The sequence below is a fragment of the Carcharodon carcharias genome, chromosome 2, assembly GCF_017639515.1.
Source record: "Carcharodon carcharias isolate sCarCar2 chromosome 2, sCarCar2.pri, whole genome shotgun sequence".
Taxonomy (NCBI): domain Eukaryota; kingdom Metazoa; phylum Chordata; class Chondrichthyes; order Lamniformes; family Lamnidae; genus Carcharodon; species Carcharodon carcharias.
Genome location: NC_054468.1, coordinates 134,736,490 through 134,762,060, shown reverse-complemented (window position 1 = coordinate 134,762,060; position 25,571 = coordinate 134,736,490). Strand labels below are relative to the sequence as shown.

Genomic DNA, 25,571 nt, shown 5'->3' with positions numbered 1-25,571 from the left:
CTTTACTTGCCAATTACCATTTCCTTTGGCCTTTTGTCATTTATTCTCTCTTGCCTTCCATTCCATCACAGACCTTCCTTTTTATTCTTTTTCCAATCCTCTCCCTTTTCAGTTGCTTAAAACCGACTACATTTCTAACCTTGCCAAGTTCTGATGAAACTTTAACTGTTTCTTTCTCCTCTAATGCTATTGAGTATTTCTAGCATTTTCTGTTTTTATTCTTATTTCCAGCATCTGCAATATTCTGTTTTTGCTTCAATAAAGCTTGTTTTTAGTTTTCAAAGTTTGAGAGCACTGCTTTTGCACAATATTCCTAACTATTATAGTAACTTAATTGCAGCAAAATCCTGTGGCTAGGCAGTAGAATCTTTCAAAGTCATAAGTTTCCTTAGTCATTAGGCCCATACTTCTGTTACTTTTACGGAACTTTTAAAAATCTTAAGCCCCAAGTTTAATGAAATTATTTACTACTTTATTGTATTACATCACAACTGTAAATTGGTTTGGGGGGGGGCGCGCGCGGGGGGAGCGAGATGGTGGCATAATGGTAAAGTCACTGGACCGATAACCAGATTAATAATCTGGGGACACAGGTTCAAATCCCACCACAGCAGCTGATGGAATTTAACTTCAATCAATAAAATCCGGAATTGAAGCTGGTCTCAATAATGATGACCATGAAACTAATCATCAATTGTTGTAAAAACCCATCCTGTTCACTAATGCCCTTTGGAGAAAGAAATCTGCGTCCTTACCTCATCTGGTCTATATGTGACACCAGATCCACAGCAATGTGGTTGACTCTGCCCTCTGAAATTGCCTAGCAAGCCACTCAGTTTCAAGGGCATTTGAGGATGGGCAACAAATGCTGGCCTTGCCAGTGAGCCCCACATCCCATGAAAGAATAAAAAAATAAATAAAAGTTCCACTCGAAACGTCAACTCTTTTCTACTCCACCAATGCTGCCAGACCTGCTGAGTTTTTCCAGGTAATTCTGTTTTTGTTTTGGATTTCCAGCATCCGCAGTTTTTTGTTTTTATCTCATTGTTTACTAGAAGTTGAATGATCTGCCATTTAGGTACTACAATGTGAGATGCATTATTCTACTGCCAGGGAAAGTTATTAATGACTGCTAAGTGATTACTGGTTGAACTCCCTCAGAAGTTAAATGTTATGCAGGCTAAAGAACAGATCCATGACTTTGTTTGTGGGAAGGGAACAGAAATTTGCATGCAGCCAGTACTTTGTTTTCCAGAAGGAATCTGCCATTTATCACATGAGACTGCCTTTTTTTGTTTGAAGTGTGGCACAGAAATTTGCATTAGACAGTGTGTGGTATCGGAAGCTGTTGTTCACGGGAAATTAAAGGAAGTGGATGTTCTGTAGTGTTGCTGATACTAATTGAGAGGACGTGTTGCTTGGGAAGGAGATGCTGGGCTTGTAAATGCAGGAGAAAGGGGTGTGGTACACAAGCTTCTGAATAATATGTATAAAACACATTGTTACTGGCCTTAGTTTAGCGTGCATTTCTTTAATTCTTTCACGGGATGTAGGCGTCATCCCATTGCTATTTCTATAGATTAGGTCCAACCTTCTTCAGCCTTTTACATGGTCAGCCAAGAGAGGAGATGAAGGCGAAATTTGAAAGAGGTGTGCATGATAATGACAGGGTTAGACAGGGTGGACAAAGAAAAACTGCTCCCATTAGCTGACAGTGCAACTATTAGGGGGAACAGATTTACGGTTTCGGGCAAGAGATATAGCAAAATGTGAGGAACAACTTTTGATAACTCTGGGGTTGGAGTGGGGTGGGGAGAGAAAGAGACACAGGCAGGAAAAGAGAGAAAGAAACAAAGAGGCTGAAACTAATTTATTTAAAAACTAGACAGCCAATCTGCAACTTTTTCATACAAGTGTCCAGTTATTGTATCATTTTCATTTACAGTTACAAGGTTCAGATGGAGCATTTGGAACTTACAGTTAATCTCTGACCGTGTTCTTTCTTCTCTTACATTCCTGCTAGTAGACTGAATTCGATGGGGAACTGATATTGGAGGCTGACGAGAAAAAGAAAATTATTAAAGTTATTACATTATAACTTGTTTCCATTAAAAATAACTTTTTTTCTCTATTTATTACACAGAAGGCATACTCAGACCATGATTAAAGTCTAGCTATTAGAGTAAATCTTTTTTTATTGAAGTCTGTTTTCCTGAAAAACACATGCAGTTATGTTTTTGCAGAAAACAGGCATGCAAGGAACATATTTTCCAAACACTGGGTCATGCTGTTTACAATGCAACATCTAGTATTAAATTTGTTGCACATCTACAAGACAGTTGGTAGGCAGCTTATTTTACCATTTTCTTTAAACTTTTCCATTACAATGTAAATCCTTTTTTACCATTAACACATGGTGCCTTAAATCAGAAAAATATATAAATATGTATCTTACTTTATAAAATTAGGCAGCATTGATCACTGGATGCTGTTTAGTGATATCATGGGAATTGTTGAAATATGAAACTATTCAGCAATACCCTAAAACTGTATTGACAATCAGTTGTGCTTGAAAAAGGGCAAAAAACCTAATATTCAGCATGATTTTACCAAGTTACAGTAAGTTCCAAACTTAACCTCACTTTCTATAAAAAAGTTAGCATAAAGATGCAAACAATTAGCCAAAAGTATCTGGGGACCCTTTCCTAATTTAAAAACCTGATAGGTATAAAAAAAATTAAAGACACCAAGATTCAGGTCCTCCCATAGCTCTCAATTGGTTAAAGGCAGAGAGAATCAGCTAAGTTCATGGTTTGATACCCAATAGGTGCAGGGTTACCAGATCATGGCCACAGTGATAGAAAGATGCGGCCACTGGCCTCGACCAAGGTTAGGAGGGAAGAAAATCATCAGGAACCCACCCCCACAGCACAATCTTTGATTGCCATCCAGTGACAAATGCTGGAGGATCTGCTGAAAAAGCACAAATGGGGATCAACAAGATTGGAAAACTCAGCAGGTCTGACAGCATCTGCGGAGAGGAATACAGTTAACGTTTCAAGTCCATGAACTCCATGTTCTGATGAAGAGTCATACAGACTCAAAACATTAACTGTATTCTTCGCCGCAGATGCTGTCAGACCTGCTGAGTTTTTCCAGCTATTTTTGTTTCTGTTTCAGAATTCCAGCATCCGCAGTATTTTGCTTTTAACAACAAGATTGGGTTTGGCTGTCACATCTTTTGGTACTCACTGACTTACAACGGGGACTTCAGTGAGGTGTTAGAGAAGACTGGTGCAATAGAACCACAGGTCACCAATGAGTAATCATTCTTGGAACAAGGAGGAGGAAGACATAAAATGGGCATAAAAAGGAGGGATAGAAAAAAGGCACCAACGTTAACAGTAAGATAGCATTTACAAAGAGCTGCTGTCCCTCCCCTTTGATTACAGTTCAACTGTCAAGACATAATTGTTATTTACATGCAAGGACCCAAAACTGGAAATTAACCTGTTTCAATATTTTAGCGCTCTCAATCTTTTATTGAATTAAAATTTGAACTGGATCAATATGTGTCAGGGACTACACCATGTACACTAACAGGTTTCACTTCAATAATAATTAATAGGTCCATTACATGATTGTGCATACACTTAATGGTGCCAGTTACACTCAGCAATCATTTATTGAAAACAATTTTTAGCCATCTGTGTTAAATAGGTTTTTCAAAGGGTCTCACAAGAAAAAACAATGGGGTAGCACTGAGTCATGGAACTCATCTCTCAAAATGCAAGCAGAAATGTTGCCAGTATCTGTTCGAAAACAAGTCACATGGAAAATACCATCATCAATTTTTACTGTGTTATGATCCCCAGCTGAGGTTAACACCAGGCAAGCCTGACCTCAGGGTGGAACCCAGCTTGATTGATCCTAACTTTTATTTGTTTGTTTAGTTACGTGGAGAGGGGCTACTGAACAGTCATGGAGTCAGCTAATAAACTTTAACAAAAGTACATAACAGTTATTAAACAAGATGAACTATATTACAATACTCCTTCATCCACAACTATACCTTTACAGATATATACAAATTTGTAAGGATAACACAAGTTACCAAAACTCTTATACTCTAATGTTCACAGTAAGTACACAGTCCATGTAAACCAATTGGCGACCAGTAGTCAGACACACGACACTCTGAAACCAAGTGACAGATGCCACCTCAACCACATGCTATGGATCTCTCCTCAACTCCCCTCAGACACTCATCACACCGTGAGCCAGTCTGAACTCCGTCTTCCACATAAGGGTTTCCAATCTCCACTCTCTAAGGATTCACTTTGGAACCTTCTCCCAAACTAATGCTTTCTCTCAAGACACCTTCTGAAAGGGTCCACCTCCAGAGTTTCTAACTCTCCTTCCGATGTTCTTCTTCCCTGGGTCACCAGATGCATTCAAGCTGTCTTCCACATACTCTCTCTCACTGACTCAGCCATCAACAATACACCACTGCTTCACATGCCCACAGCAAAGAGTTACAGACCTTCAGCCATCTCTTTGGACCTTCTGGCTTCTCACAAGCCTTTAAATCGCTTTGACTCTGCTTCCTGCAGCTTGAAGCTTTAAACTTGAAACTTGGAGCCTTTCTCTGCCCCTCACTCTTAACTTCACTTAACAGGACCTTTTCCACGTTCTTGTCCTTCCTTTGACTGGAACATCTGCTTGGGACTTTCTCCTGTTCCTCTCCCCTGGATTCTTGGACTTTCCCTCTGGCTTGGGACTTGTTATCTGTCCCCATTGCACCAGTCTCTCCTGGTTCAACCAATTTTAGTTGGAACTGCTACTTGCACCTTCTAGGTTGCTTCTGCTTGGCAGCTGTCTTCAAACTCTACTTAACTCAACACAGCTTCCAAATCAAACTGCTGTTTCTAGTTTCTTGTGTGTGTGTCTATGAGAGGGACCTGTCTCTCTGGACCCCTGTTGCTAGGCAACAGCCCAGTTTCTCTACTCTTGTTTGTTTAACTTATCTTTAGGAAGCGTAAAACTTATTAGAAACGCAGGCACCTTTTAAAGCGAAACTAACATTCAACTTGACCTTTTCTTAACACACAAATCCAGAAATACAAACCAAACTTAAACATTAAAGCTAAAACTCATTCCCAACACCCACAAATATATTAACTCTCTCTATTTCCTAACAATTGACACTTTAAACTTACTGAACAAACTGCACAATTTTTAACCAGTTAAAATCTGGATTTGCCTACATACTTGGATCCATATCAATCCAATGCTTCCATATTTAGAGAGCGAATCTTAAGAATGCAAGCCACATAATGAAACAGAAAATTTAATTTTGATATGCACAGAAGTTACACACTCTAAACTACATTTTGAGAGAATAAAAGCAGACATCCCAAGACTCCAAGGGAATAGTAACTATTTATTCAGCAATGCAAACAAATGTCAGGTACAAAAAGAGCATCAGCTCCGAATTACCAGCATGTAAAAGAAAATGGTTCTGTTATAATTAATGAGCAATAGACATATGTAGAAACCAGCACCCAGCACTACAAATTCAACATTTACAAAGAATTAAATTATGAATTACTTCATTTCACAAATGTTTGATCTTGCCTTCCTTGACTTTCACCAATTACAAACTAATGCATGTAAAGCTCTCTTAATGCCAGTTACCAAGTTACTTTGTTAAGCATACAATTCATTCCTAGCTGACTGCATCAGTTGAGGAGGAAACTACTCCAGAAATGGCAATGTTCACTACATAGTGCAGCAATTTGTTTAAAGCGAGAAACAGTGGTTTTGGTAGCACACATGAGAACTCATCTCCTGTAATCTATGCTGGAACAAAAAACAAATTTATAATTTTTGGCTTTCCAAAGACCTCTGAATTAATGCACCAGAAAAAGTTTAACTTTATCCCTTTTAAAATTTTAATTTCTTAAGTGTTTTGGTCCAAATGCTTTAAATTTGCAATAACCTTGTATACTTTGATATTAATAAGTGTCATGTTACCTCAATCATTAAAGGTTACAGGGGTTTTATACAAACTCAATTTGTACCATTTAATCTTTCATGAACAATCAAGAATTAATTTCATCACATTCAGAAGCCCAGAAGCTGAGACAGTGCAACAGCTTCCCTGATTTAGATTTGAATCACATCTAATTTTAACTTATATTACATGATCATTTTCCTTCTGGTTATCAGAAGTGCCCTTGGGTGGGTAATCCATTTGGATGAAATATGAATAGATTGAAATAGTTAATAGCCACGGATTCTGATTTTTTAAAGTTTTCTCCAATTTACATAGGTAGAGAATGATGATAATTAAGACTTAGAAATAAACGCAGAATGCCAGAAGTCTCCTACTGCTACCAGCAGGCCAATTAGAAACTTAGCATAATTGAAGCTCTCAGTCAAAGCTCCCCATACAAGGTGGATAAGTGGTGCAGTTATGGTGACAAAAGAAGAGTTTTGATCAAATTTGTACTGTTTATGTTTGTACTAATGAAATCTGTTGCTTTGTGGAGTGTTCGTTGAGTATACACAGTCTGGTAGCATAAGTAATACACAAATTCAAGTATGCCAACTGACAATTTGCAGGTTCAATCTGGAGGCTGCACCTCATTGACGTCTGCTTGCTCAGATATTTCAATTTCAACAAGTCTCAGTTGCAGCATTGGTATAACATTAGCTGTAGCATTGCCGTGATCAGGAGTGTTCTCTTGGTCAGAAAAAGGAGCAGTAAGGATCAGGGAACCCCACCACTGCTCACCATATCAACTGCACCAACTTCCAGCTAATCTTCACCATGAACAAAAAAGTAAACCTGTCACATTCCTAAATACAAAGCTATCTGTGTGAAATTGGTTGGGGTGGATGAACAAAATTGCAGGGACATTTTGGAACTGATGATGATCTTATTTTACAAAGATTAAAATATTTAATATTTTTGTTTTTTTCCAGAAACTTATACAGTGTGTCTCACTTAAGATCATCAACAAAAATCAAATACTACAAGTGGCAATATTTCCAATGAGTAATTCATTTATTGCAACCTCAAGTCATTATGATTAAGATCAATTACATTATGGGCAACTTTTACTGAGCTGGCAAATGCAAAAAGTAGATCAACATGCTTTCTTCATTTCTGAGTAACAAAACATAGCTATTACTTTATCTCAGAATAATTTACAGCCTTCAGAAAGATGAAGTAAAAAAGAGAAACTATAGTGTTATTTAAGAAACTATAAACTTGTCCTGTTAATACTCTGCTGCACATCTTTCAATTATTTTAAGCTTATTAAAAAGATTTATAGTGTCACGTATTTCTAACTAGGTGGTGGCACATTAGAAACAAAACATTTTCCCCCCCACCATGAAAATAGGTATTAGTCTTGAGATGGACCCACTGTGTCAGGTTCATATCCTCCAAGTCAAATCTGGACAAGCACATACCTGATCCAAATAATTTTAACCAATACAAACATACCAATGCATCAACCTTATTAAGCATAAATCATAATCTAAGCATAGGAATAAAAGCTTAGCAGTTCTTGTAAAATTAACCATGTTATAACATTTCATTTGAATGCAGTGGATTATCATGGTTACAAACTTTAGTGGAAACTTATTTCACAGTCCTGATGAGAGCTTAAGCCTTAATATGGTGATTTTACTGGTTAGGATTATTTTAAGTTTGTAATACGTGTAATGGTGTATTTATTTTCTCACCTTTTTCTAAACAGAGTATTATATTTGCAAGTAGTGCTGTCAGTGCCAAGCTTTTGCAGGTGATAAAAGATTTTTGCTGCAATGGAGCTAGTTAAAAGCATGGTTATATTTAGAAATCCATTGTAAAATATAGGAAAACTATTGACTAGAAGGATGACTTTTATTTTAAAATTGCTGTATGTCTGCATCAGTAGGCCAGCTGCAGTATCATCCAAATAAGCAAATATATAGCTGAGGTTAATGGGATGCTTCGCTGGATATCAAAGTACCTTAGGACGAGCAGCAAAACGTGGTACTCGGCGTGCAAGAGGAGAAGCAGGAGAAAAGATCCCTAAAAATTTAAGCTGAGTTGGGGGGAAAAAACAGAAAAAACAGGAAAAGCATAATAAAAGAGGACGTGAATTCACCAATGGATAAAATTAAGTACATGTCAAAACAAATGAATGGAAAATGTCATCTTAATTCAATTCATAATTTAAATAATAGGTTTCAGGTTCATGATATACAATAAAATATAAAGCAAATATACAACCCAACAAGAGCACTAACATCAATGCATTTAAACAGGTATTGAATCAGACTCAAGTAGAGCACTTTATAAAAAAGACTTATCTCCATAGATTTATAAACAATTAAATGAATTGCCTATCTGGGATGTTTTGATGCATTTTATTAATATGAAGATATATATATCACAAAATTTTGTTTTAGAAACTTACACTCAAATTTTAAGCTAAAAAATGTAGAATGTAAAAGGACTGAGTCAGGCACCTGATTTACACCATGCCTAATTTTCAACTCCACTGGAGTCAAAAAAATCAAGCAAGGCATCCAAGTCAAATTTGCCCCGTCCTTAGCAGGCACGATAGGTTAAAACTGGGGCTAAGGTTTTCTGACTGAACTTAATATATTTTCAACCTCTATAGGTTGCTTCATTTTCCCTTTCCAATCACCAGAAAGGAAGAGCAAGCTGAGCTAGTAGTAAATTCAAATTTTCACTTAAATCAAAGAGATTGCAGTTAAAAACCTCAACTTGTGCATTTTATAAGAGTGTGCCTTGCCGCCACAAGATTGGTTTAAAATAGGCTAAAGGAGCGATCTTGAATTAATTTTCATCCAAGTTGTACAGAGCTAGTTGATGACACTGAATCAGCAACATCACTGAAGAGCTGCAATGGGTCTAATTATCTGCACAAGAGTACAGCCAAAACAAACAGTGAAACTTATTTTTAAAAAAGTCTTCAACTATTTCAAACATCTGAAAGCCTGCTCTGAAATGTTAGTTGAAGAGGTTATGCTGCAAACAAAGCATACCATAAATTCCAGATTTTCTGTAATTCCCATTTTTGGAGATATTTGTTTACTGGGACAGGAAAAAGGATACGCGCCCTGCTATTCTGAAGTTTAAGAAGGCCTGAATAAAGGTGCAAGTCACTCATCCTGTACATTCAAAATGACCAAGATTCTTTTGACAATTATCAGCCATTTTATGGATCATTTTCACGTGCAAAACAATCTTCTGTTGCCTGATTTAGCTGAGGAATGGGTAGTGCAGTAGGTAGACCCTGGCAAAAGAATCAGAGCGAAGGGAAGAGTGTGTAGTTAGATCCTAGCAAAACAAGGTGGGAGGGGTGGATATACAGTTAACCTGCATTACAAAATGTATGTGTCTTTCATTCTTTTAACAATACATTCATATCCATCTCCATCATGAATGAATATACACAGGCAGGTTTAAATGTAATATGATTCAGTGCTTGAAATCTCTCGCAAAGAAAAATACTTAGGACCTAAGAATATATAATCCAAACTGACAGGCAACACAGCCCAGTACCATTAGATAAACTACAGATGGTTAAAATGTTCATTAGCACCTGTAGCAGAACACTAAATAATTCCACCAAACCATACTAAGAGTTCCAGATTAGAACGCCACCAGTTTTGGTCCCAATCAGTCCTGATCAGTTAATCTTAGTGCCCTAGGCTACAGATATAGGGTGAAAGAAATAACCTGCCTCTGATCACAATACAGCAACTGCTACTAGAAAGCATGTTATGTGGGCTCTGGGAGAGGACAGGATCAACTTTGATGCCCTCCATGCTTAAACTCCAGCTATCTCACCCAAAGGCCATTCTGAGCTTAAAACAGCAAGCATAGCAGCATATTCGGACACATCTCAGCCTACAACCTTCTCTCCCACTGGATAATCAGGATCCTTTGCTGAATTTCTTCTGCATATCTAACTCAGGGAAGCTGAAGCCAATTGCTGCACCTTAACTGCTGTCCCAGCTGAGATCAGCTACATCAGTCCAATGAACGTCTTTAGCTCTTCTGATCACTTACTCGGTTAAAGGACTGCAGCTCAAGGCCAATCCAAACATAGTTCCTTACAGTCAGTTTAGAAGATAGTCTTTGAGCAGGAATCACATGCGCACTATCCCTATATACTTATCCAGGGTTGGTTGAGTGATCCCAAAAATGGGAGAAAATAAATATGTCAGACAATAAAAAAACTCAGGCTTAATATTTTTAAGAAACAAAATAGTGCAGTGTATCTTTTCTTTGAGAAGCAATATGAGCTAAAGATTCCAGTTTTAAGAAAAGTGTCCCATGTCAGAATTTCTCCAGACCAAGGGAATGATGTTGATATTAAAAGAATAGCCCTGCTCTGTTAATAACTAAATTGCATACTTGATTCAATTGCTAAATCTAGAATTGTGAGCTGCCCAGCATTCAGAATGCAAACATTCTTTGGAGGGTTCTGCTGCTCCTTCATGCATATATTATCACAAATTCATTGCAGGGGAGTTAAGTTTTAACCTCCGATGTTAAATTGTATAAAGAAACATACAAGTCATAGATAACATTTCTGAACAGTGCCATTGGAAAATTGTGGCAGAACTGCAGGGATTTAGCCTCTTGTTTTTGCAAAGAATGATGGCTGTTGCGATTTGCACTGAATTTCTGTTTCTAGATTATTGCTCATTAAACCCCTGCACTCCAGTTCACTTGTCTTTTCTTTCTTCTCCCACCCCATCACTTTAGCACAATTTTACCCACTTTCCCCCGTTCATGCTAGCATGCTTCCTTTCCCTCCCCATTTCAAAGCCACTATTCTCTAATTTCCCCCTCAACAATTCTTCAAACTTCTACTTGATACCATTGTTGCTCTGGAGGAATGAAACAATACAGCATTTTGTGGGCAGGAATTCCTGAGCTATCCAAAACTATCCATCATGGAAAACAGCTGGCATTATGCATGCCTAACTTGACAAAACCACAATGAATTCCTTTTGAAGTGCAGTTATTGTTTTGTCACTGAACATGGTAGTCAATTAGCACACAGTGAACTCCCACAAACAATAAATTTATGAGGGGTTATAGATTTTTCGAAGCAGTGATTGAGAAAGGAATGTGGATTAGGACACCAGAACTCTCCATTCTTTCAAGAGATCTTCTTCATCCACTTGAATTAGCAGATGGGGCTCAGTTTTATGCCTCCTTCAAAAGACAACACACCATTCCTTCAATGACAATAGCACTGGTATAGCAGCCAATGTTATGTGCTCAAGTCCTTTGGCAGTGTCACAACTTTCTGATTTAGAGACAAGTATTGTCAGCTGAGCCAGACTGACATTAAGCCAAGAATGGATGCAAATTTGATCAAGATGCATCTCAATATCTAGATCACATAAGAGCAAAATTAAAGAAACTGACAAAATAGTGAATGTAAATTTATTTTAAAAAGGGTCTACAAAGTAACATTTTATAAAAAGTTTTAGTCGGTCCCAATGCTAAATTTGATGAGACCACTTTCAAGTTTCAATATCCTACATGCCACAGAGAACATCAGGATTAACTCATGTAAAATTGTTGGTGAAACATACATAAAGTGTGTTAAAAAATTCAAACAATATTTCACCATGCTTCAAATTTGCTAAAATCAACTCATTCTCATGTTATGTCTGGGTCAGATCAGCAGAAGGTTTTGACAGCGATGGGGAAGATGAGAGTTGAAACTAGACTCTTCAGCTGTGAAGACTTTCAACATTCACTGCGTTGAATGTTAATTATTTCACTAATCCAACCCTTACCTGACTGCAAGTAAAAGTGGTGACTATACAAAGGTTTCCCTTCATCCACGAGGTGGAAAATCATTTTGGCACTATTGGCCCAAAACTCTACTTTCAAGTTCAGTCAATTTATTCTTTTATCTACTAGTGCACTGGTCTTCTGGTATTAGAAGCACCTGGTGAACAAAATTCTAAGCTCCTCTGGAGAATATAAACAGGTACTATAATATTTCAATTTACTCAAGTTCCAGGTTCGTATCAGCATGTCCACGACCCCAAGCCTTTATTCAAATATGGACCTACTTTGTTTATGAATTCCTTGACTGTAAAAATGAACAAATTGTTTAAATGAGAAAAATGGAAAATGGTCCCCTTAAAAGTACAGCCATTTACAAGAAGGGTTATCCTTACACAAACATTCATACTGTAAACAGGAGTTATAGGTCTACATCATACCTCAGCTTTTAATGCAAGGATTCTGTGCAAAGAGACTGAGTAAGTTTAAAAACAAAACTTCAAGGTGCAACAATAATCATTACAAAAAGAGTAGGTGGTTAGTGAGGACACTCATTTGCCAAATTTCTTCATCTAAATAAATTCAGCCAAAATAGAGCAGAAAATGGCAATGGAAACCGTCCTGGTTTAATAATTTCAATACTGATTTAATAGCTTTGCTCATTGCAGCACCAGAAGACTTAACTTTTATGTCATTTTGGAAACAATGTCATTTACACCATGCACATGAATGTAATTAACAGAGTGAGACCAGCAGGGAGCATGAGAGAAAGGTGGCAGCAGAGAGTGCCAGGGAAGTCCGAGACTAGCAGATAGCATAAAAGAGCAGCAACAAAGCCAAGAACAAAATCAGAACAAGACCAGGGGGGAGTATAAAAGAAAGGCGACAGCAGCAAAAGAACAGAGCAAGGCCAGAGGGGAGCATAAAAATAGAGGCAACAGCAAGAGATGCCAGCTAGGAGCATAAAAGAGCTAGCAGCTGTGCATTCAAAAAAATCTTACTATGCTGTCAGAGAGAAGTAGGTAAGTGGTTGGTTGGTGAGTATACTTCTCCCTCCAAACTCTAAGCTGAGAAATTAAAAAATTCAACTGGGTGGCATAACAGGAAGTATATGTCTAGGGGTATAAGAATAGAGGAGAAGAGGCATTAATTTACTGGGGCAGAAGTTTTATCTGTTGGGGGTGGGGGGAAGAAAGAAATATAAATATTGCATTAAATTTGTGCCATTGTATAAATTTGCATTTAAACTACTTAAAATAACTACAAATATTTGCTGAGTGATATTTCTAAACTTGAAACTAATAAGTTAAATAAAGCACAATAAAATGGCAGGGCAGATGCTGTGTTGCAGCTCTTGCATGTGGTAATTGGTGGGCACCTGCGTGATCAACAGCAACCACACCTGCAATAAGTGCCTGCAGCTCGAGGAACTTCAGCTCACAGTTGACAAACTGAGCCCAAGCTTCCGGCAGTGCGATGCATCAGGAAGGGTAAGTTACCAGCACACTTTGTTCCAGGAGACAATTACACCCCTTAGCTTAGGAACTCCAGGTTTTTTCCATGGGCAGGAGGATGTGACTGCAAGTGAGGCTGGTATGGGGTCCAGATGGTAGCAGTGAAGGAGCCTCAGCTCTTGCAGTTATCCAACAGGTTTGAAGATCTTGCGGCTTGTGTGAACAAGAGCAGGGACTGCAGGAAAGATAAGCAAAATAACCACAGCGCCATAGTGCAAAGAGTCTTCAAGTTAGGCCAGTTAAAAGGAACTTGGTAATAGGAGGCAGTATAGTTAGAGGGATAGATACTGTTCCTTGCAGCCAAGAGCGTGAGTGCCAAAGACTGTGTTGCCTGCTTGGTGCAGGGTTAAGGATGTCTCCTGAGGCTGGAGAATAACTTGAAGTGGGAGGGGAAGATCCAGTTGTAATGGTCCATATGTGGGTACCAACGATATAGGTTGGACTAGGAAAAAGGTTCTGCTGAGGGGCTATAAGCAGCTAGGAGATAAATTAAAATACAGAACCACAAAGGTAATAATCTCTGGATTACTGCCTGAACCACAAGCAAACTGGCACAAGATAAATAAGATCAGACAGTTAAGTGCGTGCCTCAAAAGGTTGGTATGGGAGAACTGGCAGCTGTACTGGGGTAAGAGGGAGCTGTACCATTGGAACAGTTCTCACCCAAACCCTGCTGGAACTAGTGTCCTGGCGAATCGTATAACTCAGGCTGTAGGCAGGGGTGGGGGTGGTGAAAGGACAAGACAATCATGCAGGATAGCAATACAGGTAATGCAAACACGGTGCAAACATATGAATGCACCGGTGAATAAGGTCAGAGTAGAAAAATGGTAAAAAGACAGAATTAAAGCTCTCTGAATGCTTGCAGCATTTGGAACAAGATGGATGAATTGCTAGTACAAATAGAAATAAATGAGTATATGATATGATAGCCATTGCGGAGACATGGCTGCAAAGTGGACCAAGCTGGGACCTGAATATTCAAGAGACATTTCAAAAGTACAGAAAGAAAGGAAAAGGAGGTGTGTTGGCTCTGTTAATGAAGAGTGAAATCAGTACAGTAGGGAGAAATCAGTTTGAGTTGAGATAAGAAATAGGAAAGGAAGTCACTGGTGGGAGTTGTTTATGGCCCCCTAGCAGTAGCTATACTATAGGAATGAATATAAATCAAGAAATAATGGGGGTTTTTAAAGAAAGGTACTGCAATAATTGCTGGAGATTTTAATTTTCATATAGATTATACAAATCAAATTGGCAAAGGTAGCCTAGAGTATGAGTTTATGGATAAAAACAAAAAAACTGCGGATGCTGGAAATCCAAAACAATTGCCTTTATTTAAGTCACTAGTTTTAGACTCTCATTTCTCACCCTCAAATTGTGAAATTCATCATGTTATCGCTCTTGCCCAGAGGATCCCTTACTATGAGGTCATTCATTAATCCTGTCTCATTAAATATTGAGGTCTAATATAACCTCCCTGATTGGTTCCAAAATGCATTGTTCTAAGAAACTGTCTGAAGTTTCTGTCGAAGGGTCATGAGGACTCGAAACGTCAACTCTTTTCTTCTCCGCCGATGCTGCCAGACCTGCTGAGTTTTTCCAGGTAATTCTGTTTTTGTTATGAGTTTATGGAATTAATTTCAGACAGTTTCTTAGAACAATGCATTTTGGAACCAATCAGGGAGGTTATATTAGACCTCAATATTTAATGAGACAGGATTAATGAATGACCTCATAGTAAGGGATCCTCTGGGCAAGAGCGATAACATGATGAATTTCACAATTTGAGGGTGAGAAATGAGAGTCTAAAACTAGTGACTTAAATAAAGGCAATTGCAACGGAATGAAGACAGAGTTGGCAAAAATGAAATGATAAAATAGGTTAAAAGGCAAGATGGTAGAGTAGCAGCGGCAGACATTTAAGGAGATAATTCATAGCTCTCAACAAGGGTATATTCCATTACAAACGAAAGACTATAAGAAGGATGCACTGTGGCTAAGGGAGTTAAGAATTCTATCAAATTGAAAGAAAAAGCTTACATTATTGCAAAGATTAGTGGTAGGCTGGAAGTTTGGGAACTTCTTAGAAACCAGAAAAGGATGACTAAAAAGAAAAATTAAGAGCAAGAAATATAAAAATGGACATTAAAAACTTCTACAAGGAAAAGAGTAGCTAAAGTAAGCATTGGTCCCTTAGAAGATGAGAGTGGGGAATTAATAATGGGAAACAGGGAAATGGAAGAAACTTTGAACAAGTGTTTTGTCTCCATATTCACAGTAGAAGACACAAAGTATCCCAAGAATAGTAGAAAATCAAGAGACAAAAGGGAGGGAGGAACTTAGAACAATCACAATAATTAAAAACATACAGGACACAAGACTGATAAGTTTGCAAACGTGACACCTCTATTCAAGAAAAGAGGGAAACAAGCAGTAGGAAACTATAGGCCAGTCAACCTAACATCTATCATTGGGAAAATGCTAGACTCCATTAAATAGTAGGACATTAAGAAAATTATAGTGCAATCAGGCAGAATCAGCAAGGTTTTGTAAAAGGGAAAACATGCTTGACAAATTTATTAGAGTTTTTTGAGGATATAACAAGCAGGCTGGGCAAAGGAGAATCCTGGTGTCCTCATACATGATTCACAAAACATCAGCATGCATGTACAGCAAGTAATTAGGAAGACAAATGGAGTGTTGGCTTTAATTGCAAGGGGGATGGAGTAAAAGTACAACCGTACAGGGCTCTGGTGAGACAGCACCTAACAGTATTATGTTTTGTTCCCCAGACTTAAGGAGAGAGATACTTGCATTGGAAGCAGTTTGATTAGACTGATTCCTGGGATGAAAGGGTTGTCTTATAAGGAAAGGTTGAGCAAAATGTGCCTATACTCCTTGGAGTTTGGAAGAATGAGAGGTTATCTTATTGAAACATATAAGGTTCTGAGGGGGCTTGATGGGATAGATGTTGAGAGGATGTTTCCCCTTGTGGGGCAATCTAGAACTTGGGGGCACAGTAAAAATAAGGAGGCTCCCATTTAAGACTAAGATGGAGGAGACATTTTTTCTCTGAGGGTTGTTGGGTCTTTGGAATTCTCTTTCACAGAGTGCAGTGGAGGTTCTGTCTTTGAATATATTCAAGGCGGAGTTAGATTTTTTGATCAACAAGGAAGTCAAGGGTTATTGGGGGCAGGCAGGAAAGTGGAGTTAAGGCCACAGTCAGATCAGGCATGATCTTAATGAAATGGTGGAGGCGGCTCAAGGGGACAAATGACCTACTCTTGCTCCAATTTCTTATATACTTATGGTTTCATGTCAGAAGGCATTTCCACACTAATCTTGGCATGAACATAGCATGAGCAGTCTCAGCTCTATAAATTCTCTTAATGATTCCAGACCAGCTAAGAAACATTTCAGAGTCCACTTCTTGAAATGCTGTTAAGTGATGGGTGGAATTAAGTTAACGGCCTAAATAGATAAATGTATTTGTTTCTACTTCACACAAAGTTGAGCTCATCCTTCGAAATGGAGGAGCACTAAACACTTCTGGCTTGTTATCTTGGAAGGTGAACGAAGCTCAGAATTTTAGGAAGAAAACATGGGTGTAATTTTATTAATTGTCATACATGAAGGGTACACAAACATATCAACTACGTGATACTACTACAGACTTAACATTTAGTCCTAACAGGTCCAAGAATCCTCAGCCACTACAACATTAATCAGTTTTACTGGTATCGCCAGCATTCAGAAAAAAAATGTGGTGAGAAGACACAGAGAATTCAACATTCATGAAATGTGTAGATCTTGTAACCGTACAGCTGCACTGTTTTGGCTCTGAAACAAACCAGTTAACAGACTTTATGTTTTGAAAGTTCAGCCATTGACGAAGAGCAATTTGATGCATGAGGATGACAACAATTTTGTCCAGGAAGCACAAGTTCATAATCAAATAGCAAAACTACTTACATTTTATGGACATCAAAGCCATTTTATGTCAACATGGGAATTGAAAGCAGAGGACAGCGTGAGCATAGATCTGTCAGTCGTGTTTTGTTTTATCCATGGACTTTGATTCTGCTTGGTCAACACTGTACATTCATTCCTCCAAGCACCTCATATAACCCATATTCTCAGCAAACCACTGAAAATATCCACCAGGGAATCAAACACAATCTCAGCCATTAAACTTCAATATCCTAAGGTAACTTTAATATGCCCTCACAATTGCTTTCATCAAAGCTTTTTTAATTTAGTTTGAAATAATTTCCTCCAGATGTGCTAGTAACTGAAGTTTCAGTCTTATCTACTATGCAAGAAGTAGATCCTACTATATCTGTTACAGAAGGCAATTACCCTTATCATTATGAATAATCCTTCCCAAGTTGCCATTGGTCTTAATTGTTCTCTAGTCCAGCTGTAACTCTGAACAAAAATAATACCTTTCCAATATATTTCCCAGTATCCTCCACCACCTGCACTCTCTCTCTCTCTCTCCCCTCCACCACACACAAGATCCAGAGTTCAAATAATCCCTTTGACAGATATAGTCTGAAAAATGTAGATGTTCCGGACAGGAGAGAGATAGGCAAACTGCACTGATTTCTTCTCACCAACTATCCATAAGCAGAAGGTGTTTTGAATTATTTTTGAAGTATGTGGTGGGATGGTTCCCCAATCCCTTGGTTTGCCTGATCCAATTTACTAATCATTTGCAACAAACTCATGTTATGATTAACTCCAAAGGTTAGTTTATTGCATATTCAAGTGACCACACACATACACACACACGCATGTGTCAGAGTCCAATGAGGAATTCTTTCATGTAGGAGCTCGTGTTCAGCTGGCTGAAGAAAAGAGTTGAAGGGTTCACTTTGCAATGGTGTGGATACCGCAAATGAAATAGGTACAGAAAGACTGGGTCGGTTCTGCAGGTGATGGTAGGAAATCCTCCAGCAGAGGCTGGCTTGGAGAAGCTGAGAAATGGTAATCAACTGCTTGCTCAGCTGGGCAGCTGGGGTCCTTTCCAGTTGATGCTAAAAGGCAGCAGACTAAGGATTTCTCAGTTCTCAAAGGCATAGAGAGATTTCATGATGAGTCATGTGACCTTTTTTCTCCACAATGACTTCCAAAAGGTATGTTTACCCAGTGTCTGGAACTAGCTCTGTTTTCAGGTCTGATAACGTCCTGGTCGTCAGTTGTTGAAAAAGAGAGTTACCATCCATATTAAGGGTCTGGTGTCGGGAAGCCATTGTCTAGGCAAACCCACTGATTCTGCTAGCAAGGTAAGCTTATCAGATGCAAATGACATCCCTTTGGTTCCCTTCTGAAATAGGCTTAGACAGTCCCAGGTGTATTATGAGTCTGTTTGCAGCTCTGCAGGTATAAAGAGTTTCAATTTGAAAGTCTCCTGGTTTCGTGATTACAATGGGTCTGTACAATGAGGTGAGAGTCCACCAGCTGAGAAAATAATTCTTTTGTTCTTGTAACTCTTGGTGGTAGCTCCCAGAACAGGGCCAATCATGTGGTCATATAACTTGTGACAGCCATCTTTTTTGGCTCAGCAAAAAAGTCCATTTTTAAAAGTGGCATAAATATGAAGTCCTGGATTATTTTTCATGTCCCAGGGACCCAACATAGAGCTTATCTTGGACTTCAGTATAACTCATTTTTTACTGGAGATTCTTGCACTCATTCACTGGAACATAATGAAGCTTTATTTCTTTAGGGACTGGTAAATTTAGTGGATGCAACACACAGATTGGACAATCAAGACATCTTACCAAAATCAAAAATAAAGACAAGGAAACTAAACTCTCAAGCTTGGTAACTTAGATAGAGAATGGCCAAGGAACCGTCAAACAGTCAACTTAACACCAGTGGTAGGAAAAATAATGGACAACCAACTTAAATGAAAGAAACAGAAAAACATATAGAAAGCAAAAATATAGTGAATAATCAACAGCGATTTCAAAAGGAAAGGACTTACTTGGCCAACCTCATTGAAGAGGTAACAAAGAGAGCAGACAAGAGCAATACAGTAGATGCAAAGTATCTAGATTTCCAAAGGGCCTTTGATAAAGTGCCATATGATAGTCTAATGTATAAGCTCAAAGCATGCAGTCAGGGGACAAGTAGCAGAATGGATAGCTTGCCAGCTGCAACAACAACCGATATTTATGTAATGCCTTTAATATAAAGGCGCTCACAGAAGCATTATAAAACAAAGTATGACATGCAGCCACAAAAGGACATATTAGGTCAGCTGACCAAAACCTTGGTCAATGAGGTAGGTTATAAGAAGTATCTTAAAAGGAGGAAAGCGCGGTAGAGAGGCGGAAAGTTGCAGGGAGGGAATTCCAGAGCTTGGGGCCTAGGCAACTGAAGGCACGGCCACCAAGATGGAGTAACAATAACTGCAAATGTAAAAGAGGTCATATTGGAGGAGCGCAGATATCTTGGAAAGTTGTGCGGTCGGAAGAGATTACAGAAATAGGAATAGGCAAGACCATGAAGGGATTTGAAAACAAGGTGTTAAAATCAAGGTGTTGCTTCATCAGCACCCAATGTAGGTCAGCGAGCATAGGGCTGATAGGGGAACAGGGTTTGCTGCAAGTTAAGACATGGGCAGCAGAGTTTTGGATGATCTTAAGTTTATTGATGGTAGTACGTGGCAGTCCAGCCAGCAGTGCTTTGGAATAATTGAGTCTAGAGGTAATGAAGGATGAGGGTTTCAGCAGTAAATGAGCAGAGACAGGGAGAAAGTTGGGAGATGTTACTGAGATGAAAATAGGTGGTCATAGAGATGACATGAATACGAGGTGGGAAATTCATCTCAGGATCAAATGTGACACCAAGGTTGTGAATAGACTGGGTTAATCTCTGACTGTAACTCAGGAACAGAGCTTGAACTAGGGATTGGAAACAATGGCTTCAGTCTTCCCAACATTTAACTGGAGGAAATTTCTGCTCATCCAGAACTGAATGTCGGATAAGTCTAATAATTTAACAACTATGAAGGAGTTTAGAGGAATGGTGGTGAGGCAGAAGTGGGTGTCATCCACGCACATGAAAATTAACACCATGCCTTCAATGCAAGAGCAAAGCACTGGGGCAAAGGATAGCTATTCAGAGCGGCAGAAAGATGGGAAGTAGGAGGATCAGTGCCGGGGTCACTTAACAATTTAAATCAACAATTTAAACTTTGGAATCAAAAAATCAAAAGCACAATTTCTAATTTTGTGAATGGCACCAAATGGGGAGCACACCTAGGAGCACTGCAACATATTACAAGGCATTAATAGGCTTACAGAATGTGAGGAAGAGGAGCAGTGGAATATAAAGGTCACCCAGAATCGGACCTGCGGAAGATGTAGCCATGCCCAGCAGTCAACTGCGGGACAGCAAAAGAGGTGGCAGGCAATAAAGGAGACCTTGGAGTGAAGCTGCAGGGTAGCAAGAGGAGTGGCAGAACATAAAGCCAGGCCCAGAGGGGATCTGTGGGAGAGTCAGGAGCTAGAGCTTCAAAAGCAACAGAAAAAAAATCGGAATAACAATAGAAGACAGCAGGTAGGTGATTGGTTGGCAAATACTGCAGCTTTATTTTTGCTCTTTAAACTAGAGAGGTGTCAAACTCAACAGATAGGAACCTACAATGTAATATTACTTGTTAAATTAATAAACTTGATAATTTTTAAGCCTTAAGCTTATTTCTGTTAAGTGTAGTTAGCCTAATAGAATCATGGCAGGGCACCTCAGTCCTTGTTCCATGTGGGAACTCCTAGAAGAATCTTGTGCATGATTATAAGCTCCAATTCCATTTCTAAGCAAAGCTGCAAAAACTAATCTGTAAATTATATTGGTGAAAGGAACAAGTTTCTTTAATTACTAAAACCCTATGATCAGCTTTTTCTCTTTATTAAAATGTTGTAGGTTCCCCCATATTAGTGCCATCTGTGTTGCATTCAGTGATCAAACTCTGAAGGTATTTAACCATTAATAAACCTTTACAAAAAAATGCTCATTAGGAATAACATCTCTAACTCAGATTTGAACATTTCAGTTGATTTGAATATTTTTCTTTAAACAGTGAATTCTCGACATATTAAATGGGAAGACTGGCTTAAATGACTTACAGATTAGCAGTGCAAGAGGAACTTAATTAGCAGCTCAGTTTTATGCAGTCACTATTAAATGTATAACTATATCACAATCATTAATTCAGTTCCTTCATATTTCCTGTATTACCAGTATTCCCAGTGAAGCAGCATACAAACAAAAGATAAATAAATAGAACGCAAAAAATCTTTGCTATCCTTTAACTTCAAATTGGTAACATATGGTGAGATCCTATTTCAAGTTATATGTTCCACCTGTTTTTGGTGGTTAAAATGGTGATCTTAAGGGTCCTCTCAGCCCATCAGCCATTAGGTGAATAACAAAACACTAGTTTCAATTTGTACCTATTACAGTTTCTGTTCCTACTTGTGTTTTAATTAGTTTCTTTCATAATACATGGATTTCAGTATACCCACACATTTGTCACAGAAGATGATGTCACACATCTTTTCCAATTAAATGAGTAAAAAATCAATTTTCTTCAAACAAGACCGAAGACTATTCTGCCATAGTATTTTTGACATAGTTATTTCCTTGGTCTTTATTCCTTTGTAGAAATTGGTTGCATGTTATCTTTGCAATAATGGGTTAGTTTTGCATTCATTAATACTTCAATTACACACCATGCTTCATAATCTTGGTCAGTTAAAATTTCACTTTGGTTTTAAAATTCATTATAGCTGTTGCATAATTTATACTTATACTGGCAATGGACATGTGATGAATATTTGCATTAGTATCATTATAAAACAAACTGATTTATTTATTCCTCATTATCAGTGCACCCATACAAATCAGAATAAGCACTTTCAACAAAACATTTATTTGCATTTAGTTCAACTATTGTTATGTGCACAAAAGCTTTTGCAAATACATAAATAGGTGCGCAGCATGTTTAAACAATCTAAATAATCCCAAGGAACAAAGGCCAATATGGGATGAAGAAATGTCATTGCACCATTAAATCAGCTACTTCAAATGGGCTGTGCATAACAAAGATAGATATTCTCTAATTTATTTAATCTCAACAGAGAAAGCCAACAACGGCAGAAAATTCTGAAACTTGGAACATAATACAAGTTCCCATCACCTACCATCCTTAATGTGGCAGTTCTCCATTTCATTATAACAATAGTTGTTGTTAGGTTGCTTAAAAGTAATGTAGCAATGCCATTTAAAAAAGTACATCGCAGAGAGATTAGGAACTCTTGATGGATTGACAGTTTACCATAAAAGTTGGAAAACTTTTACGCAAAATTTAAAACACAGGTGAACATGAAAATCAGCATCACTGTTAACCAAACAAATCAAATGGGAACAATCGCAAAAAAGAACATTTTATTCAAACTGAGGGGTTTCTATTTTCCTGTGTTTTTTTCCAGTTTAACAGCTGTAATATCCCAAGGCTACTAAGGATATTTAGATTAAGAAAATATAAAATATATATATGACCAAAATATATTTTACCTCAGGATCATCATCATCAAAGTCATGGTAACTGGAATGATCTGGGTTGTTCAACTTATCAAGCAATTCTATAGCGAGTGTACGATTCAAAGACTGTGCCACAAATGGGTGCTGAAAAAGAATTTGAAAGTACAAGGGAATTATTTAAGTGTTAATACACATGGGCAGTAACATGACAAAACTCACTATACTTGCCTGCAATAACTTTTCAGCAGTAGGTCGTTTTTTGGGATTTTTCGTAAGTGCCAGTTTTACAAACTGATGAAAATTCGTTGACCTGAAAAGGAAAACATTCTGTAATGAATCAATTTGGAAACTGAACAGATCTAAAAACATGAACAAATGTCCAAATATTTCCTACCATTTTATCTTGTCCTTCAACTTTGGAGGCTGGAAGTTGCTCTTTGTCATCAAAAACAAAGCCCTAAAAAACAGTCAGACAGCCTTAAATTATAACTTTGAATGGAGATGTCACATCTAATAAAGTCTGCGCTCTGCTTAAGAATAGTGTGTCGAAATTTGGCTGCCTCAGAACCTGATTTGGCCAAATTAAGGTCAGTGAAATGAGGAACTACTGGCATACCTTCAACATTTCCAGTGGGTCATTTTTCCCACCATCTTTGTAGGTGTGTGTATTCCATATACATTAATGCAAATGCATCCAGAAGTATCCATGAATAATATAACTGTTCCCTAATTCTCTTTGTTCCTTATCTCAGGCAAGATTTTAAAATGTTCATTCACGTCACCCCACCCAGGGTGCTTCTCTTTTCAGCCTTTTGCTTCTGCTTGCTTTTCTTTTCTGTCTCAATTGTTCTCTTTATTTCATGCATCTTTAATTCCTTCATTGCTATTTTCTTCTTCAGTATTTCCTTCTTCAGTTATTCCTCCATTGCATTCTTTAGCTTTACTTCTGTTCTGGAACACTGGGAGCTTATGGAGTAATAATGTGAGAGATAAACCCCCACTAGTAATTCATACCATGCTTCTGGTATTCATCTCGTTTCTCTCTAATGTCTTCCTGTGTCCTGCTTACACCACCATTTTATTCCTGCCTAGTTGCTCACCTGAATTCATGTTCCATAAGGGTCACAGTAAGGACTTGGGAATGCTACTTGGAGATACAGCCACCTAGTTTTCATGCAGGTCCAAAAGCAGTTTATCTTTCATCAGTGTACATCAGATATCTATGGACACACATTGATGGTAGAGGACAGCAAGTTCAGAGGAGTCCTGTAGATCTCTAACTTGTGTCAAACTCCTCTGGGGGTGAGGAAAGATGTTATTAAATTCTTGTCTTCCTAGCAGAAGAGATGAGTCATTCAATTAAATTTTTTTGGAGTGAGGAGGATTCAAACAGGAGCTAACTTTAATTTTATTCTCCACTGGGAGGAGTACATGAAGGTTCAAATGACATTTGGAAGTAGGAGGAAATATAATAAATGTAGCATACTTCTTTATTTAAACAATATTAGTATAGGTGCATAATAAATGATGTTGGAGCTTATTTCATTTGGAAGAAATCCTGATGTCATAGAAGAGCCACTGTACTGAAGGAAACAACTAACTTACCAAGCAGGCCTCTAAATTTTCACTGTAAACGGAATATAAAAAGGGTTCATGGATCTGTAAAACTTGTTTAATTTGACTTCAATATGCCACCATATTTTAAGATATTTATTTCCCAGCAAGATAAAACTAAAAAAGAAATTGAGTTTCTGCTTGCTTTAATACCCACAGAACAGTACTTTCATGTACTGTTCCATGTCTTTCAAGAGACTTTCACGTCACTTTCTGCTTTCATGGTGGCCAGAAGTTTGATAGTCCACAGAATAGTTAGGAGCAGTATTACATGCGAACATTTATGCTCCAAATTCAGAGATTGTGCTGGAACCTTTTTTTTTGTCTTAAACCAGTCCAAAACTAAACTGACCAACCAGAACATTCTTCTGGGTAGCTCAATATTGAAATATCTTATTGTCCAGAGTAACAAATGGAAAGAGTATCAACCAAACCTTAAGTTAATAGAAATGATTAAAGCTACTGGAGAATTGTCAAGGTGAAATTGCATACTGTGCAATAGGTGTAGGAAATTAGATATTGTATTTATCTGTAGCAACAGAAACATCAAGGCCAAAATAATCCATTAGTTAATCCATAACTATGAGGAATTGGGTGGAGTGGGTCAAGGAAAGTTTTAACATCTACAGTAGAATAAAGGAAGACAAACCAAATTAGTAGCGACTGATTCAGATTCAAGTTAAAGCAGAAATCAATGTATCAATGTGCACCATCAGGCTGGTGCTTTCACATTTCAAAACTGATCAGTAGCAATTATTCTGCATGACATCTGGTTTCCATAGAAAATAGCACATCATGTGATTCCTATAAGTGCATAAAAGCTACAAACAGTTTTTAAATTGTCATTGTGTCTTTGTATACATATTCTGAATAGATGAAGTTTTAGCCAAAATGACAAAAGGCTAACATCAGCCTTGCAAGGCTTTTCAACAGAATTGCACACTTCTTCAACTAAGTCAAAGGTCTTCAGTTTTGAATTGATTCTGGTAATGCAGTTTATCTTTCAAATGTGAAGGATGTTTCAAAGGAAATATCCATTT

The 25,571-nt window shown here is 37.9% G+C and overlaps 1 protein-coding gene across 9 annotated transcripts in view; it reads right to left on the bottom strand.

Moving 5' to 3' along the window:
- map4k3a (mitogen-activated protein kinase kinase kinase kinase 3a) overlaps positions 1 to 25,571 on the bottom strand; it is a 304,817-nt gene that overhangs the window by 111,142 nt on the left and 168,104 nt on the right. For all 9 annotated transcript variants that reach the window (XM_041213479.1, XM_041213499.1, XM_041213517.1 and 6 more), the window contains exons 10-13: positions 23,312 to 23,374; positions 23,146 to 23,227; positions 22,951 to 23,061; positions 1,979 to 2,057 (exon numbers count right to left, since the gene is read on the bottom strand). In XM_041213479.1, coding sequence (XP_041069413.1) covers positions 1,979 to 2,057; positions 22,951 to 23,061; positions 23,146 to 23,227; positions 23,312 to 23,374 — 335 coding nt within the window. The remainder of the gene's footprint in view (positions 1 to 1,978; positions 2,058 to 22,950; positions 23,062 to 23,145; positions 23,228 to 23,311; positions 23,375 to 25,571) is intronic.